The 15,493-nt window shown below is 50.8% G+C and overlaps 1 protein-coding gene and 1 long non-coding RNA gene across 6 annotated transcripts in view; both read left to right on the top strand.

The window, feature by feature from the left end:
* The window catches only part of PPP1R16B (protein phosphatase 1 regulatory subunit 16B), a 100,776-nt gene extending 85,744 nt beyond the window's left edge, over nt 1–15,032 (top strand). For 4 of the 5 annotated variants that reach the window (XM_053199966.1, XM_027070084.2, XM_053199965.1 and 1 more), the window contains 5 exons: nt 340–465; nt 1,001–1,076; nt 2,018–2,147; nt 2,239–2,407; nt 10,199–15,032. In XM_053199966.1, the coding sequence (XP_053055941.1) occupies nt 340–465; nt 1,001–1,076; nt 2,018–2,147; nt 2,239–2,407; nt 10,199–10,708 (1,011 nt within the window). In that variant the 3' untranslated portion in view covers nt 10,709–15,032. The remainder of the gene's footprint in view (nt 1–339; nt 466–1,000; nt 1,077–2,017; nt 2,148–2,238; nt 2,408–10,198) is intronic. The other variant, XM_053199969.1, reaches the window with a different exon arrangement.
* Nucleotides 2,414–9,228, top strand: LOC128311119 (uncharacterized). Its single transcript, XR_008289108.1, has 2 exons — nt 2,414–4,525; nt 4,767–9,228. It is a non-coding gene; the product is annotated as an uncharacterized LOC128311119 (long non-coding RNA).
* Nucleotides 15,033–15,493: the final 461 nt, after the last annotated feature.

Below are 15,493 nucleotides of genomic sequence, written 5' to 3'. Positions count from 1 at the left end.
ACTTGTTCTGGCCCACATTCAAGGGGAGAGGAATGAAACTTCATCTCTCAAGGGAGGTATGTCAGAGAATTTGTAGACATTTTAAAACCACCATTTTGGGCCTCTGAAACCCCTTCCTCAGAGCTCAGCACGTGGTAGGGACTCAGTGAGTGCTGTTGCCTTAACCATAGGGGCTCTCAGACCCACCACAGGATGGAGAGTGGCCTTAAGAATGCTTTGTAATGTGGCTGGATTTCCGACTCATTCTCTTCCATTCACTGCCCCCCGGAATGAGCTGGGATTTGGGAAGAAGTGGGACTGGTGCCCGTAGGGAATGCTCACTTTCCTTCTCTCCTTCAGCTGCACATAGCTGGAGCCAACGGGTACCTGCGGGCAGCCGAGCTCCTCCTGGACCATGGAGTGCGTGTGGACGTGAAGGACTGGGATGGCTGGGAGCCCCTGCACGCGGCCGCTTTCTGGGGACAGGTAACTCTCCGCCGTCGGGCTGGGAGGGAGGGCACGCAGGACCAGCCCGCTGTCCTTTGGGCCGGCAGAGGGTTCACAAGACCCACCGAAGGGGTTGACCACAGCTAGTTTGTGGGATAGGAAAGGACCTTGAGAGTTTGCAAAACCATTTGACAGGTTGTGTCCTAAGAAGATGATGATCACATTTGCCAAATTAGAAAATTCCTCACATTTTTGATTTGAGTAGTTTCCCCTTTTGTTTCCCAGATACAAAACTCTGATTACAGCTGTTGCCGTCCCTCCTTGGATTCCTGACAGCTCTAGATTTACAGCTGACTCCTTCTTCTTCTGTCCCTTGGCATGGCCCAGGCATGCTGGAGGAGGTGTCAAGCCCATTGTGTGGACAGGATCCCTGGCTCCAGGGTGCAGAGCCTTCCCTGGGAACCCGCTCTGCCCCATCATTCTTTATGTCATATCCTGAGAGACATTGGGCACTCTTACTGCCTCCCAGGCTTTTTGAGCCGAAGGGGAATGTGGGCTTCTTCCTGTGTTTCAGATGCAGATGGCAGAGCTATTGGTGTCCCATGGGGCCAGTCTCAGTGCTAGGACATCCATGGATGAGATGCCAATAGGTGAGTCCAGCGTAAAAACTAATATACACATAGGTACTCATTAATTATTTGATGGATAGTGGAATAATTGGATAAATATATAGTTGGCTAGATGGTGGATTCGTGTGTGGATGGATAGGATGAATGAATAAATTAATGAAGGGTAGTTTAATGTGCAGATGCACAGCTGGATAGGTGGATAGATACGTGTATGGGTAAGTGGATGAATGTATGGATGGAAGGTTGGATGGATAGATGGATGGGTGGATGGATGGATGGATGTGTGGTTGGATGGATAGATGGATGGATGGATGGATGGATGGATGGATGGATGGATGTGAGGATAGGTGGATGGACAGCTGGATGGATGGGTGGATGGATGGATGGATGGATGGATGGATGGACGGATGGCTAGATGGCTGGCTGGCTGGCCGGATGGATGGATGGACAGCTGGATGGCTGGATGGTTGGATAGATGGATGAATAAATGGATGGGAGGGTAGGGGATGAATCTGTGGATGGATGGCTGGGTCAGTGAACAAGAAGACAGATGAATGAAATGATTAGGTGGATTGAATGGGTAGGTATCTATGATTTGACATACATGTAATTTGGGGCTTGGACTACGTAGAGTACTTGCTTGTTTCTCTTGATGTGTCTTATATCGCTGGAGAGTTGATGACTCCTGTTGGAAACTACCAAAGGGGGATGGCTCTTCCCATAGCTGGGAACCTTAGGAGCTGTGACTGTACAGATCCTGGGGTTCCTGTTCTTATCCTCTAAGGATTGGGGTGTAGCCCAGGAAGTAAGGCTGGCATTGTTTTCTTTCCTCCCTGGATGATGCCCCAAAAGATGCTGGGAGTTCTCAGGGTGTTGGGATGGCAGCTGCCGTGGCCTGGAGGGCCCTCAGGGGCCACCGGCCCCTGCACTGCTCCCCACAACAGTCTCCTTTGCCTCTTCAGACCTGTGTGAGGAGGAGGAGTTCAAAGTCCTGCTGCTGGAGCTAAAACACAAGCATGACGTGATCATGAAGTCACAGCTGAGACACAAATCGTCCTTGAGCCGGAGAACATCCAGCGCCGGGAGCCGTGGGTGAGCCAGGGCCGGCCAGCCTTGGCCCCTGGGGATGCTCCTGCCCGTGGCACCTGGGCACAGCCCTCTAGCACCTCCTCTCTCCCCTCAGGAAGGTGGTGCGGCGAGCCAGCCTGTCGGACAGGACCAACCTGTACCGGAAGGAGTATGAGGGAGAGGCCATCCCATGGCAGCAGCGGAGTGCGGCCGAGGATCAGCGGACTTCCGCCTACAACGGGGACATCAGGGAGACCAGAACAGACCAAGAGAATAAGGACCCAGTGAGTGGCTTCATGCCCCTGCCTCGGTGTCAGCCCCGACTTGGGAGGTGGCCAGGACCCCAGCCCGGTCTTGCCTCTTCTTCTCAGGGCCTTCCAAGGGAGGGTAGCCGGGCAGTGCCCTTCAACCAGCAGGACCCCATCTGATGCTGGTGGCTCCTGTGGTTAGTGAGGCGATCCTGGGGTTGTGAGAGTCAGAGCCAGGAGCTTCGGCACACAGTAGGGTCTCATAACAGACGGGAGGTAACTGCCATGCACCTGCTTGTGCTCCCGCAAACCTAGTTCTGGGCTTCCCAGAAGGGAGGTTCAGTGCAGCAGCCACCCTGGGAGATAAAGGCACTAAAACTTTTTGGCCGTGGTGGGGGGGGAATAACAAGATGCTGACCATTGTGTTTGCAGAACACGTCGGTTGGAAGACATTTTTTGAAAACCTGAGGAGGGTAGTGAGAGGACCTCCAAGAAGCCTGCTCGAGGAGTAGCCAGGGGTCTGGGCATTAAACTTTCTTTCTTTTTTTTAGTATCTATCTATCTATCTATCTATCTATCTATCATCTATCTATGTATTTATTTAGAGAGTGAGCAGGGGAGGAGCAGAGAGAGAGGGAGACAGAGGATCTGAAGTGGCCTCTATGCTGACAGCAGAGATCCCAATGCGGGGCTCAAACTCACGAACCGTGAGATCGTGACCTAAGCCGAAGCTGGACGCCTAACTGACTGAGCCACCCAGGTGCCCCATGGGCGTTCAACTTTCTTAAGGGAATGATGCTGTGTTGGTTTCCTAGGATTGCTGTATGTATCACATTACCGTCAACTTGGTGGCTCAGAGCAGTAGAGATTTATTCTCTCGTGGTTCTGGAGGCCAGAAGTCTACTATCAAAGTGTCCACGGGGTTGGTTTCTTCTGGGGGTTCTGAAAGGGTATCTTTCCACACCTCTCTCCTAGCTTCCGGTGGCTCGGGCATTCCATGACTCCAGTCTCTGCTTCTGTCTTCACATGGCCTTCTTCCTTGTGTGTGTCTGTGTTTCTGTTTTCTCTTCGTAGAAAGACGGCAGTTGTTGGATTAGGGCCCAGCCTAACTCAGTGTGACTTCACCTTATTTTAATGTATTACATCTGCAAAGACCCTACCTCCAACTAAGGTCACATTCGGAGGTGTGGGTTGGCCATGACTTTTGGGAGGACACTACTGGACTCAGGTTCCATGCATGGCTGCTGTCTCGCTTCGTGGGGCCAGCAAGTTTGGGGCCAGAGCAGAATTGCTGGGGACAAAAAAGGGAGGGGCTGACCATCCCAGCAGTGGTCTGCCTTTTTTGGTTCTTCTACCGACCATGAGCAGCTGAACACATCTCTAGACAGTGTGGCTTTGGTGGGATGCGAAATGATTAGCTGCCCAGAGTGCCCACCTGTCGCAGTGGGACCCTGCTTCCCAGCTGGAGCAGAGAGGTCACGTGCAGCCTTGTCTCACCCGCAGGGGAAGGTGCCCACTGAAGGGAATCCACTGGAGCCTTGGCTGGGGACAGAGAGGGCACCTCGGAGGCTTTGTTCTGCCTGGTCCCTAAGCTTGGGGGTTGGGGAGAAAACAGCTCTAGACTGAAATCAAATCACATTTCAGATGTCTTCCACTACACATTATTTACTTTTCCTTCGTGAGTTGGATTTATGTACGGTAAAGTACACAAATCTTTTTTTTTTAATTTTTTTTTAACATTTATTTATTGTTGAGACAGAGAGAGACAGAGCATGAACGGGGGAGGGTCAGAGAGAGAGGGAGACACAGAATCCGAAGCAGCCTCCAGGCTCTGAGCTGTCAGCACAGAACCCGACGCGGGGCTCGAACTCACGGACCGTGAGATCATGACCTGAGCCAAAGTCGGACACTCAACCGACTGAGCCACCCAGATGCCCCAGTACACAAATCTTAAATGGATTTTTCAATGGACTTTTATAAATGTGTACCCTCAGGCGAATGCATAGAACATTTCGATCGCCCCCAGGAAGTTCCCATGTTCTCTCTTCCAGTGGTCCTTCCTCCCCACCTCCCCAAAGAGAGACGCTACTTAACTTGGAAAGGTAGAGGTTAGTTTTGTGTCCACATCTGCATACGAATGGATCCAGGTAGTAGGTGGTCTTTTTTTTTTTTTTTAATTTTTTTTTTCAACGTTTATTTATTTTTGGGACAGAGAGAGACAGAGCATGAACGGGGGAGGGGCAGAGAGAGAGGGAGACACAGAATCAGAAGCAGGCTCCAGGCTCCGAGCCATCAGCCCAGAGCCCGACGCGGGGCTCTAACTCACAGACCGCGAGATCGTGACCTGGCTGAAGTCGGACGCTTAACCGACTGCGCCACCCAGGCGCCCCAGTAGGTGGTCTTTTGTATCTGACTTCATTCTTGACTATGAGACTCGTCCATGTACAGGCACGTAGCAGCAGAGTTCATTCGTTTTCATTGCTCTGGAAAGTTCTGTCGTTTAGCTAGGCTACGACGCACGTGTCCATTCTCCTGCTGGTGGAGGAGCAGGTTGTTCCTGCTTTGGGTTGTTTCAAGTTTGGGGCTATTTTGAATAAAGCTGCTCAAAACATTCTCATCCATGTCTTTTGGTGGGCATCAGCACTATTTTCTGTAGGCTCTATACCCAGAAATGCAGGATGAGTCATGGGGAGGCTACGTACGCAAGATACCGCCAAGCACTTTGCCAGAGTGATAATACCCATCTACTCTCCCAACAGTGCTCAAGAAACATGAGAGCTTCTTGCCAATCCTTGGTGTACTCATTCCTTTCCATCCGAGCCATCCTGGTGGGGTTACTGTGGTAGCTCGCATTTTATTTATTTTATTTTATTTTATTTTATTTTATTTTATTTTATTTCATTTCATTTCATTTCATTTCATTTCATTTCATTTCATTTATTTTATTTCATTTCATTTTATTTTATTATTTTCTATTTTAGTTATTTCATTTCATTTCATTTTTAAATGTTTATTTTGAGAGAGAGAGAGAGAGAGAGAGAGACAGAGAGGGGGGGAGGGACAGAGGGAGACAGAGAGAGAATCCCAAACAGTCTCCACTCTGTCAGTGCAGAGCCTGATGTGGGGCTTGAAGTCACGAACCAGGGGATCATGACCTGGGCCGAAATCAAGGGTTGGACGCTTGACCGACTGAGCCACCCAGGCGTCCCTTGCATTTTAAATTGGTATTTGCCTGATGGTGGTTGGTGGTGAACACATTTTCATGTGCTTATTGGCCGTCTGGTTATCTTTTTTTGTGCTTCGTCTGTTCTTCTGCCCCTTTTTGTTGGGCTGCTTATCTTTTCCTTATTGATGGGTGGGAGAGAGACCGAGATTCTTAAATCCTCATGGAAGCAGCTCCTCCTTCACACCTACTGTGTTTGTTCAGACCTCCCAGGCCAGGGACTCTGCCACAAGTGCTCAGTTGTCGTGGAGCCGTGTAAATCATTAGCCCTGCAGGGAATTAGGGTGGGAGGGGGGTGGCCCGAGTCTGTTGATAATTTCTACGGCTTCCTCGTCAGACTGCAGTTTATTTAGGGGTTTGTTGAAGGCAAAAGAATGGGCCATTTTGCCTCTGGGGCTGGGGTTTCAGGCCTGGGGAGAGATGGCAGCTTGAATTTTTGTATTTGTTTTCTTTACTTCCAGAATGGTCCTGGAAAGAGACCATTCCGAAGATGGCTGTCTTCCTGCCAGTTGCCCAGCCATCCAGCGTCAAGGGCAGCTGTCAGGGTCCAGGGCCCCAGATATCAGTCCCAGCCCCCAGGGTAAACCAACGAGATCGCAGGGCACAGCTACAAAGCCCACAGCTCCTTCCTTTTTCTTACCTCCCCCTTTCAAGGCTGTAGGTACTGACAGGGCTGCGATGGTCTCTAAGACAGACATTCTCCAAGTGTGGTCCCTGGACCAGCAGCAGCGGCATCACCTGGGAACTTGTTGGAAATACAGATTCCCAGGGGCGCCTGGGTGGCTCAGTCAGTTAAGCATCTGACTTCGGCTCAGGTCACCATCTTGCAGTCTGTGAACTCGAGCCCCATGTCGGGCTCTGTGCTGACAGCTCAGAGCCTGGAGCCTGCTTCACATTCTGTGTCTCCCTCCCTCTCTGCACCTCCTCAGCTCGTGTTCTGTTTGTATCTCTCTCAAAAAATAAATAAACATTAAAAAAAAATTTAGAAATGCACATTCTCTGGCCTCGCCCCAGAGGTACTGAATCATAAACACTGGGCTCTGGGTTTAACTAGCAATCTGTGTTTTCACCAGGCCTCCAGGGGATTCTGGGGCACACAAGAGTTTGAGGACCATGCATCTGGGGGGGAGTATTTGCTCAGCTTGACCCGCAAGTCAGGTTTCTGCCAAGACTCTATCCGGTTAACCCCCAGGGCTGGCTTTGGCACACGCTTTTGGCAGAGCTGAATCCCTGGAATTCAGGAGTGATGGGACAATCCCGTCTCTTAACCAGTAGTTCACAAACTTAACTGTATGAGAAAATCACCTGGGGCGGTGTTTTTGGGTTTGTTTTCAAAAAATTCTGATGTCTAGGTTGCTACCCAGACAAATGAAATCTGAATCTTTGGGACTGGTGTCCAGGCATTGTATTGATGTATTTAAAAATTTTTTTAATGTTTATTTATTATTGAGAGACCCAGAGAGGGACAGAGCATGGGCATGGGAGGGGCAGAGACAGGAGAAGACAGAATCTGAAGCAGGCTCCAGGCTCTGAGCTGTCAGCACAGAACCCGACGTGGGGCTCGACCTCACAAACTGCGAGATCCTGAACTGAGCTGAAGTCGGACGCTCAACTGACTGAGCCACCCAGGCGCCCCTGTACTGATGTATTTAAAAAGAAACTAATAGACTTGATTTTTTGGAGCAGTTGTAGTTTATAGAAAACATATGTAGAAAGTACATAAAGTTTCCACACACACCCCTCATCATGTCCCCCGATATCCACTGGTATTAACATCTTATATTAGTGTGGTAGGTACGTTATCATTGATGAGCCAATATGGATATATGATGATTAGCTGAAGTCTATTGTTTATGTTAGGGTTTACCCTGGATGTTGTACATTCTGTGGATTTTGACAAATGTGTAATGTCACATATCCATCGTCAAACTTTTATACAGAATACTTTCACTGCCCTAAAAATCCCTGGTGTACCTGTTCATCCCTCCCCAACCCCCTGGCGACCACTGATCTTTTTACCATCTCCGTGGTTTTGCCTTTTCCAGAATGTCATCAAGTTGGAATCACACTATGTAGCCTTTTCAGGTTGGCATGGATATGTGTTTTTAACTCCCCAGGTGATGCCATTGTGCATCCGGGTTTTAGATCCCTGTACTCAAAGCGTCAGTCCGGAATTTTCTTAGAAAAATGCTGAAATTCAAGTCCCAACCCGGATCTGGTGACTCAGCATGTGCATTTTAACAAGAGCCCCAGGTGACTCATATGCACATGAAGTTAGAGAAGCACTTATTTAGACAATGAAGAATGGTCTTTTTCCAGGACCATTCCGGAAGCAAAGAAAATAGATACAAAAATTCAAGCTGCCAAAAAAAAAAAAAAAAAAAAAAAATCGCCTCAAATGTGGCTTCAATCTGCCTGTGTAGCTCGGAAGGAGCCGTTAAAAACAAAAAGAATATACACACATACATGGAAGCTGACTATAGAAAGGGCCCCTCCCCTTACCATGATTTAACCCAATTGTATATTTCTTGGAGGTCTTTCCAAGAAATGGAAATTCTTGGAATCACAAATCAGCACATGAAGATTGCCTTCATTCTTTTTATCAGATGCAGAACGTTCCAGCACAACTACTTGCCATAATTTCCCCACTGCCTAATGGTGACTTCCAGGCTTTTCTCCCCTAAGGGAGCATACATCTGTGAAATGAAGTCCTAGAAATGAGCTTGCTGGTGTAGAGTATGCATTTTTCCTTAAAAACCAATTTTTTTTGGTGGGGTGCATGTGGGGGGGGGTGATGTGATATTATCCCCCAAAGAGGTGTGGTGGCAGAGTTTATATACCTGCCAGTTTTCCCACACTCTTGCCGACCCTGAGGCATAACAGAGTTTTAAAATATTTGTTGGGGCGCCTGGGTGGCTCAGTCGGTTAAGCATCCGACTTCAGCTCAGGTCACGATCTCGCGGTCCGTGAGTTCGAGCCCCGCGTCGGGCTCTGGGCTGATGGCTCCGAGCCTGGAGTCTGCTTCCGATTCTGTGTCTCCCTCTCTCTCTGCCCCTCCCCCATTCATGCTCTGTCTCTCTCTGTCTCAAAAATAAATAAATGTTAAAAAAAAAATTAAAAAAAAATATTTGTTAATGCGATAGGTAAAAATATTCTGTTGCTTTTATTTTTATGTCATTAGTTGTTAGTGAGACTGAATATTGTCTCCTGTGTTTATGTGCTATGAATATTATTATTATTGTTGGGAGCTGCACATTAGCGTCCTTTGTTGTTGTTTTTCTGTTGGGTAATTGGCCTTATATATATATATTTTTCAATTTTTAAAGTTTTTAAAAGTTTTTATTTATTTTGAGAGAGAGATAGACAGCAAGTGGGGAGGGTCATTGAGAGAGAGAGAGAGAGAGAGGGGGGCGCCTGGGTGGCTCAGTCGGTTAAGCGTCCGACTTCAGCTCAGGTCACGATCTCGCGGTCCGTGAGTTCGAGCCCTACGTCGGGCTCTGGGCTGATGGCTCAGAGCCTGGAGCCTGCTTCCGATTCTGTGTCTCCCTCTCTCTCTGCCCCTCCCCCGTTCATGCTCTGTCTCTCTGTCTCAAAAATAAATAAACATTAAAAAAAAAATTAAAAAAAAAAAAAAGAGAGAGAGAGAGAGGAGGCAGAATCCCAAGCAGGCTCTGCCCTGACAGCAGATGCAAGGCTTGAACTCACAAACTATGAGATCATGACCTGAGCCGGAATCAAGAGTCGGACGCTTAACCGGCGGAGCCACCCAGGTGCCCCTGGGTAGTTGGGCTTTTTAAAATGGACTTTTAAGAGCTCTTATTTATTTGGGAAATTAGTCCCATTTCTGTCATGTGCGTTGCAAATATTTTTATGTGCCTTTTGACTTTATTTATGGTGAGTTTTGCTCTGCTTTTTTTGTCACCAAATACAGCCACCTTTTAGTTTCTAGTTTATAGGCAGCAGCTTCTTTCAAAGCTCTCGTTATCCAGGGGTTTCTGGGTTAGCATTTCTGCTGTTTGGAGTGGATATTTGCTGGGAATACAGAAGGAAGATGACAAGTGACCAAAAACTCAGCTAGAAATGGCTTACACAAAACAAGAATTTATCGGCTCGTGTCACCGCAAAGTCTGGGGCCGACTGGACACTGGGGCTCAAGGTGCACCCCTTCAGCCTCCCTTTATGTCAGCGGCACTGTCGAGTGGACCCTTTGACATGCCGTCTCCCCCAGGCCCCCAGCTGCCATCACTGTGGCCACCCTCGAGTTCGGCATAAACAGAACCTCTGTTTCCCAGTTGTTCTGGCACAGATCCCAGGGATGAGTTTTGTGCAACCAGTTTCAGCCAAGAACCAATTCCTGCAGTGAGTCTGCCTACTGGCCATGCCTGGGGTCATGGTCCAGTCCTCACGGCAAGGATGGGGATTGGCTAGCTCTGTCAAAACGCATAGATCGGCGAGTCCCCTGAAGCAGAACGGAGGTCCTGTGAGCTCGGTTGGGAGCATGGAGCGAGGACAGGTCCAGGCAATAAGGCCCTCAGCAGAGGTGCAAGCAGGGAGTGGGTTTGGATCCTCTACCCGGCTGGTAACGTTGTCCTTCTCCCCCTCAGAACCCCCGGCTGGAGAAGCCCGTGCTGCTCTCCGAGTTTTCTACCAAGATCCCACGAAGTGAAATGGACGGGCCTGTTGAGAATGGCCTCCGGGCTCCAGTCAGCACCTACCAGTATGCACTGTCCAACGGGGATGTCTGGAAAGTGCACGAGGTGCCTGACTACAACATGGCCTATGGCAGCCCCGGCGTGGCCGATGCCACCTCGCCCTGGAGTGGCTACAAGGAACAGAGTCCCCAGACGCTTCTGGAGCTGAAGCGGCAGCGGGCCGCGGCCAAGCTGCTCAGCCACCCCTTCCTGAGCACTCACCTGGGCAGCAGCATGGGCAGGACGGGCGAGAGCAGCAGCGAAGGCAAGGCCCCCTTGATCGGAGGCAGAACTTCACCCTACAGCAGCAATGGAACCTCGGTATATTACACGGTCACCAGCGGAGATCCCCCGCTCTTGAAGTTCAAGGCCCCCATGGAGGAGATGGAGGAGAAGGTCCACGGCTGCTGCCGCATCTCCTAGTCTCTGTGTGACGGAGGAGAGAGATGCTTCGGGGAGGGGTCTCTGGAATCCACCCACCCGGCAGCCCTGGCTGGGGAGACATCAGAGGGCAGCTTGCGGGGAGGTGGGCTTTGCTTTCCAGAGCTGAGCCCACCTCTCACCCAGTGGCCCATAGCATCACCACTTCCCAACGGCTCTGCTTCCGCTGCATTGTCTGCCGTCAGAAACAAGGCCCCATCGTGGCTTCCTGACTCACCCCGCTGTCAGATTTTGGGGGGGGCTCTGGGATTCCATTCCAGTTCTGTTGTCGGTTAAGGCTTCTCTGGACCGGGACTCGCATATCCCATATCGGTGCGCATGTGCACGCGCACACACACACACACACACACACACGCTCAACCCTGTGTAGGAATGACACAGCTGGGCTCATGGGAAGCAGGTGGGACTGAGAATTTGTGGGTTCTTCCCAAGAGGATTGAGGCTAAGACTCCCGTTTCATCACCACTGCCAACGTGGCTTTAGTAGGGGAGGGGGGCTGCGAAGCTGAGACCCATGGTCCTGCCCAGGGTCACGCGGTGGGGGGTGGTGCTGGGCTACCATCCACATCTAGAGGAGAGGAGGTCCACTCTTTGTTCAGAGGAAGCTCTGAACCCATGTGGGGTCAATGAGACGGGCAATGGCCTTCTCCCCACAGCCTTGCCCATGCCGGAGGCCAGCTGTGTGACCACCCAGAGGCTGAGGTAGAAAACCAGGCTAACGCCTGGGATATTCCATGCCTGGGATAATCCAAATCCTATTTTACTTTTGGACGGAAGTGTCAAAAATTGGAGGCGAGGGGGAATAAGGTTAGTGTTTCCGAAAGTGCGTTGGATAAAAGGATTCTTTTAGGCTGTAAAACTACAGGTGGGAGAGAACTGAATTTGCTTTCTTGCTTTCTTTCGTGGATAGCATCATGCTCACTGGGTTTTACTGACTGGTGTTGGAAGAATGAAGCTAAGTGAGGAGCTTCGGTTGCAAGGGCTTTCCAGGGCGAGGAGTGAGTTTGTGTTGTTAATTTCTACAACCCTCTCTGGTGACCTGAGGGAGCCAAGTGCCCTGGCCAATCTTTGTGAATATCCAGGTGATTTCGGTCCAGCCTCTGTCAGCCAGACTTCCTCAGGCTGAGTGAGCCATCGGAGTGAACAGTGAGAAACTGCTGGGAGCCCCCACCCCTCCCGGGGTAAATGCCCAGGACCCCCAGCCCAGATTTGCCTTTTCTGAAATGCTCGTTGAGACAAGTTTTCCAGTTGGCCCTTGGGAGGTCCTGCTTGGCCCAGGGTCTCCCAGCCTGCTCTCGTGGGAGTGGTGACACCCCAGGGCTGCAAATCCAAGGCGCCCATGGCCAACACCCTGCATTGCATTCAGGACAGCGGTGATGGGGCTAGAGAGGGGCCTCACTGCAGCCCAACAGTCTCAAAGCCCTGATCTCCCTGATGCTGGGGAGGGAAAACCAAGCTGCTCACCGTCTCTCGACTGCATTTTCTCAAGAGCCCCTTTGAAATTGCTGCCCACGAGTTGGGTACTATTCACAGGCTCAGCCAAAACCTACTGGTGTACTTCATAAGCCGCAGGTTTGTTCCCTGCTCTGTGCGCCTTTTATTTATCCTACAACTACCTCCTTAGAGCTCTGAAGGGGCTCCCTAGGTCCAAATTCTGGGATTTGGGGGACAAATCTGGGTTCCCTTTAAACTTCTTTCTGAGCCTGTGAGAAATTCTCCCTGAGGGGCCCCTGGGCCAGGGAGCCGGGGCTGGAGGAGCCCCCCTGTGCCACAATTCCAGTAAGGGGGTCTGCTGTTTATCAGCCCCAGTCCCCACTGTGGCCTCCATGGCCCCATAGCCCAGAGAGGGAGCTGGATCCCAGGGGCCTGGCTGATGCTTTTCCAGGAGCAGGGCAGCTGGACCAGAGAGCAGAGGGCTCAGTGGAGTCACTGTGCACCTGGTGGCTCCTGGGAGCAGGGAGGGTCACAGCAGCAGGCCAGCCCCACCCCAAGTCCAGGACAGATCCAGTGGAGGGTGGAGGGGCAGCTCAGGAGACTGCAGGCAGGGATGTGTGATGCCTCCTGTGCCCCTGGCCTCTGCGGCAGTCTCTCCATCACGTCAGCCCATGGCTGGAGCGGGGCAAGAATGATCAGAACACACATACCTTTGACTTTAAAACAGTGTTCAAATTAGACTGACCCTGAACTCCTTTTGAGCCAACTTAAGCTGCAAGCAGAAGAATGCCAAGGGAAGCCACACCCTCCCAGGAGAGGGCTGTGCAGGTTTTCGGATCTGCTGGCTCAGGGGCCAGAGACTGAAGGCGTTCGTTGCCCACTCCGAGCCCTTCTGGCCGCTCCCTCTTTCCCCTCACTTCCTGCCTCCTGGGCCACTCATCTCCCAGCTGGAAAGAAGGCCGGGAATCCCAGCTGATTCCCGGACAGCAGCCAAGCGCAGACTCATGGGCATTTTAGCTCTTGTTTTCAGTCCGGGTAAGCCGTTCCTTGCTAGGGCTTCGAGTACCTGGGAACTCAACCTGCGGGTCTCCGTGGTGTTGAGGGACAAGGCGGGGTCAGGGTCATTCATTTATTCGCTCATGTCGTTTATTGAGTAGCTGAGACATACCAGGCACTAGGTTAGGCTCTGGGGGTAAAGGAGGAGCAAGACAAGGCGAGGAGACTTCGTTTTACAGTTTTTATCCCTTGACGGCCAGCATCTGATACCTTGAGGTCTCAGGAGCCCCTCTGAAGTTCACCTGAGACAGAGGGACAGCATCCTGGTATAGCTTCACCTTGGTTTCTAGCTCTGGAGTCTCTAGAGTGGGAAACCCATCAGCAGCCAAACTGCCGTCCTGGCCATCCCCGGATAACATTTGCCACTAAACGCAGATGCTGGCTCTTGAGTTCCATGGAGACAGCATTCCAAGTCTGTCTGGGACTTTCAGGGAGAGCTGCCTTCAGGCCAGCATCTTTGGGGCATCATAGACTGGCAGATGTGAGGTCAGTATGTGGAAGAACAGAGAGTCTGGAATTTGCTGCTGCTTGCACCTCGGGTTCTGAAACTCACTGTCTCTTGCTCATTTGTGCTCCTTTGTTACGGAGTCCCCCTGCCCCACCAATGGATAATGGGAGGTGAGGAACTTCTCCTTTAACACTGAAGCCTTTCCTCATGCATCTGCCTCCTCCTGGCAGGTGTGGATCAAGGAGCGGGGAGAACGCTAGCAAGGTATACCAGATGCTCAGCTCACTCCTGAGCCCCAGGTCCGGTGGTAGTTCCTGGCTGATTACAGGAGGCTACTCACAAATCACGTGCCACGTGGCTCACTGTGAGCTCTGGCCTTTGCTCCCACCCTGTGCCCCCGGACCACTGAAGACTGTGGCTGTCACCAGATAGTTCCTGGCCAGGAGCTCAGGGAAGTGGAGTAAACCTTAGACCCAGGTTCAGGATGTAATTCTCCACCAAATATGCAGCTGCGATTGGACTGCTCCACACTGTTGGATCAGGGTCAGTGGGCTTAGGAAAGCAAACAAGGGGGTAACCCTGTTCTACACCGCCATGGTTTGCTGGCTCTGTGATAACGAGACCGTTTTTGGCAATTGGTACCAGATACCTTTTGGTGTTGAGCTCTCTCTCCCACTTGCCTTCCCAGAGTAGGTTTTACTGGGGCACTTTCCAGAAGGGCAGTTTTTACAAGATGCTCAGAGGGACTGCATTTAACTCTTGCTATTGTAGCCTGGGGACAGCCTCCGCCATCCCAGTGCATGTAAGAGCGAAGGGTCATGCGGTCAGTGGTTGACTCTCCAGAAGTGACCCCCTTTGCTAGAAGCTGTAGACCTCTCCTTGATAGGAGTGTCTTGTTGGCCAGTTGGCCAGAGGGCCTGCTTCCCATGAACATTGCAAGTGCCACAGTGCGGGGCCTGGCTCTGTGCACCGAGGAAAAGTCTGCAGACACCCAGCCCTCCGCAATAATTCACCAGACCAGAAGCCACTGATGTACAGAGAACACTGAAGAAAAATGTATTTTATGTGAAAAAACGTTAAAACTCTGTATACTGTATCAGCAGCTTTGTGTAAAAAATGGCAATCAAGAGAGTCTAATATATTTAAAACTTTTTTAAAAAAAAAATCCTCGCGGATCTTTGATATTGTATTGAAGTAACTTCCGGGTAGCTCCTCGCCACGTGGCAGTGGTGGGCCTCGATCCAAGACCGTGGCTCGACCACACCCCAAAGGGGCGTGACCCTGGGGTTGCTTCCAGCTGCCAAGGCCTGTGACAGAATTCACTGTTGAGAGTTTTTAATTAAGATTATTAAAATTCCTTTTAATAACACCTGCTAGTGTGGCTGTGGTCATTGCGGCGAGCTCACTTGAATTATGCTGAGTTGAAGTCACAAAGAGATGATCTCTGGGATGGAGGGCAGGGGAGGGCTCCTGGTCCCCGTCCCCACGACAGAAGGCTCTCCTGGAAGGCCCCTAAAGCAGAGGGAGCTCTGAGGGCTCAGACACGGAGTAGATGTCTTTCTAGATTGGGGGATGGTGAAATCCAATGCATCGGGGGATGGTGAAATCCAAAGAAGGGTGGTTGGGAATGACCTTCGCTTTGTCAAATGTTCCCTTTAGAATAACATGGAACCCTGTAATAACTCATAAGTATATGGGGTTTTTTTCCCCCCTACTTTCAAAGGTTTATCTGGTAACATGTATAAATAACGGGGCTGCCCTTCTAGTTTTGGAGTGCACCTGCTGACCTGCCTTACCGTCTTTCACCCCTCCACCCTGGTCCTCCTACTG

The sequence above is a fragment of the Acinonyx jubatus genome, chromosome A3 (genome assembly GCF_027475565.1).
Source record: "Acinonyx jubatus isolate Ajub_Pintada_27869175 chromosome A3, VMU_Ajub_asm_v1.0, whole genome shotgun sequence".
Classification (NCBI taxonomy): domain Eukaryota; kingdom Metazoa; phylum Chordata; class Mammalia; order Carnivora; family Felidae; genus Acinonyx; species Acinonyx jubatus.
Note: the sequence above shows the minus strand (reverse complement) of the source record. Positions and strands in the feature narration are given on the sequence as shown.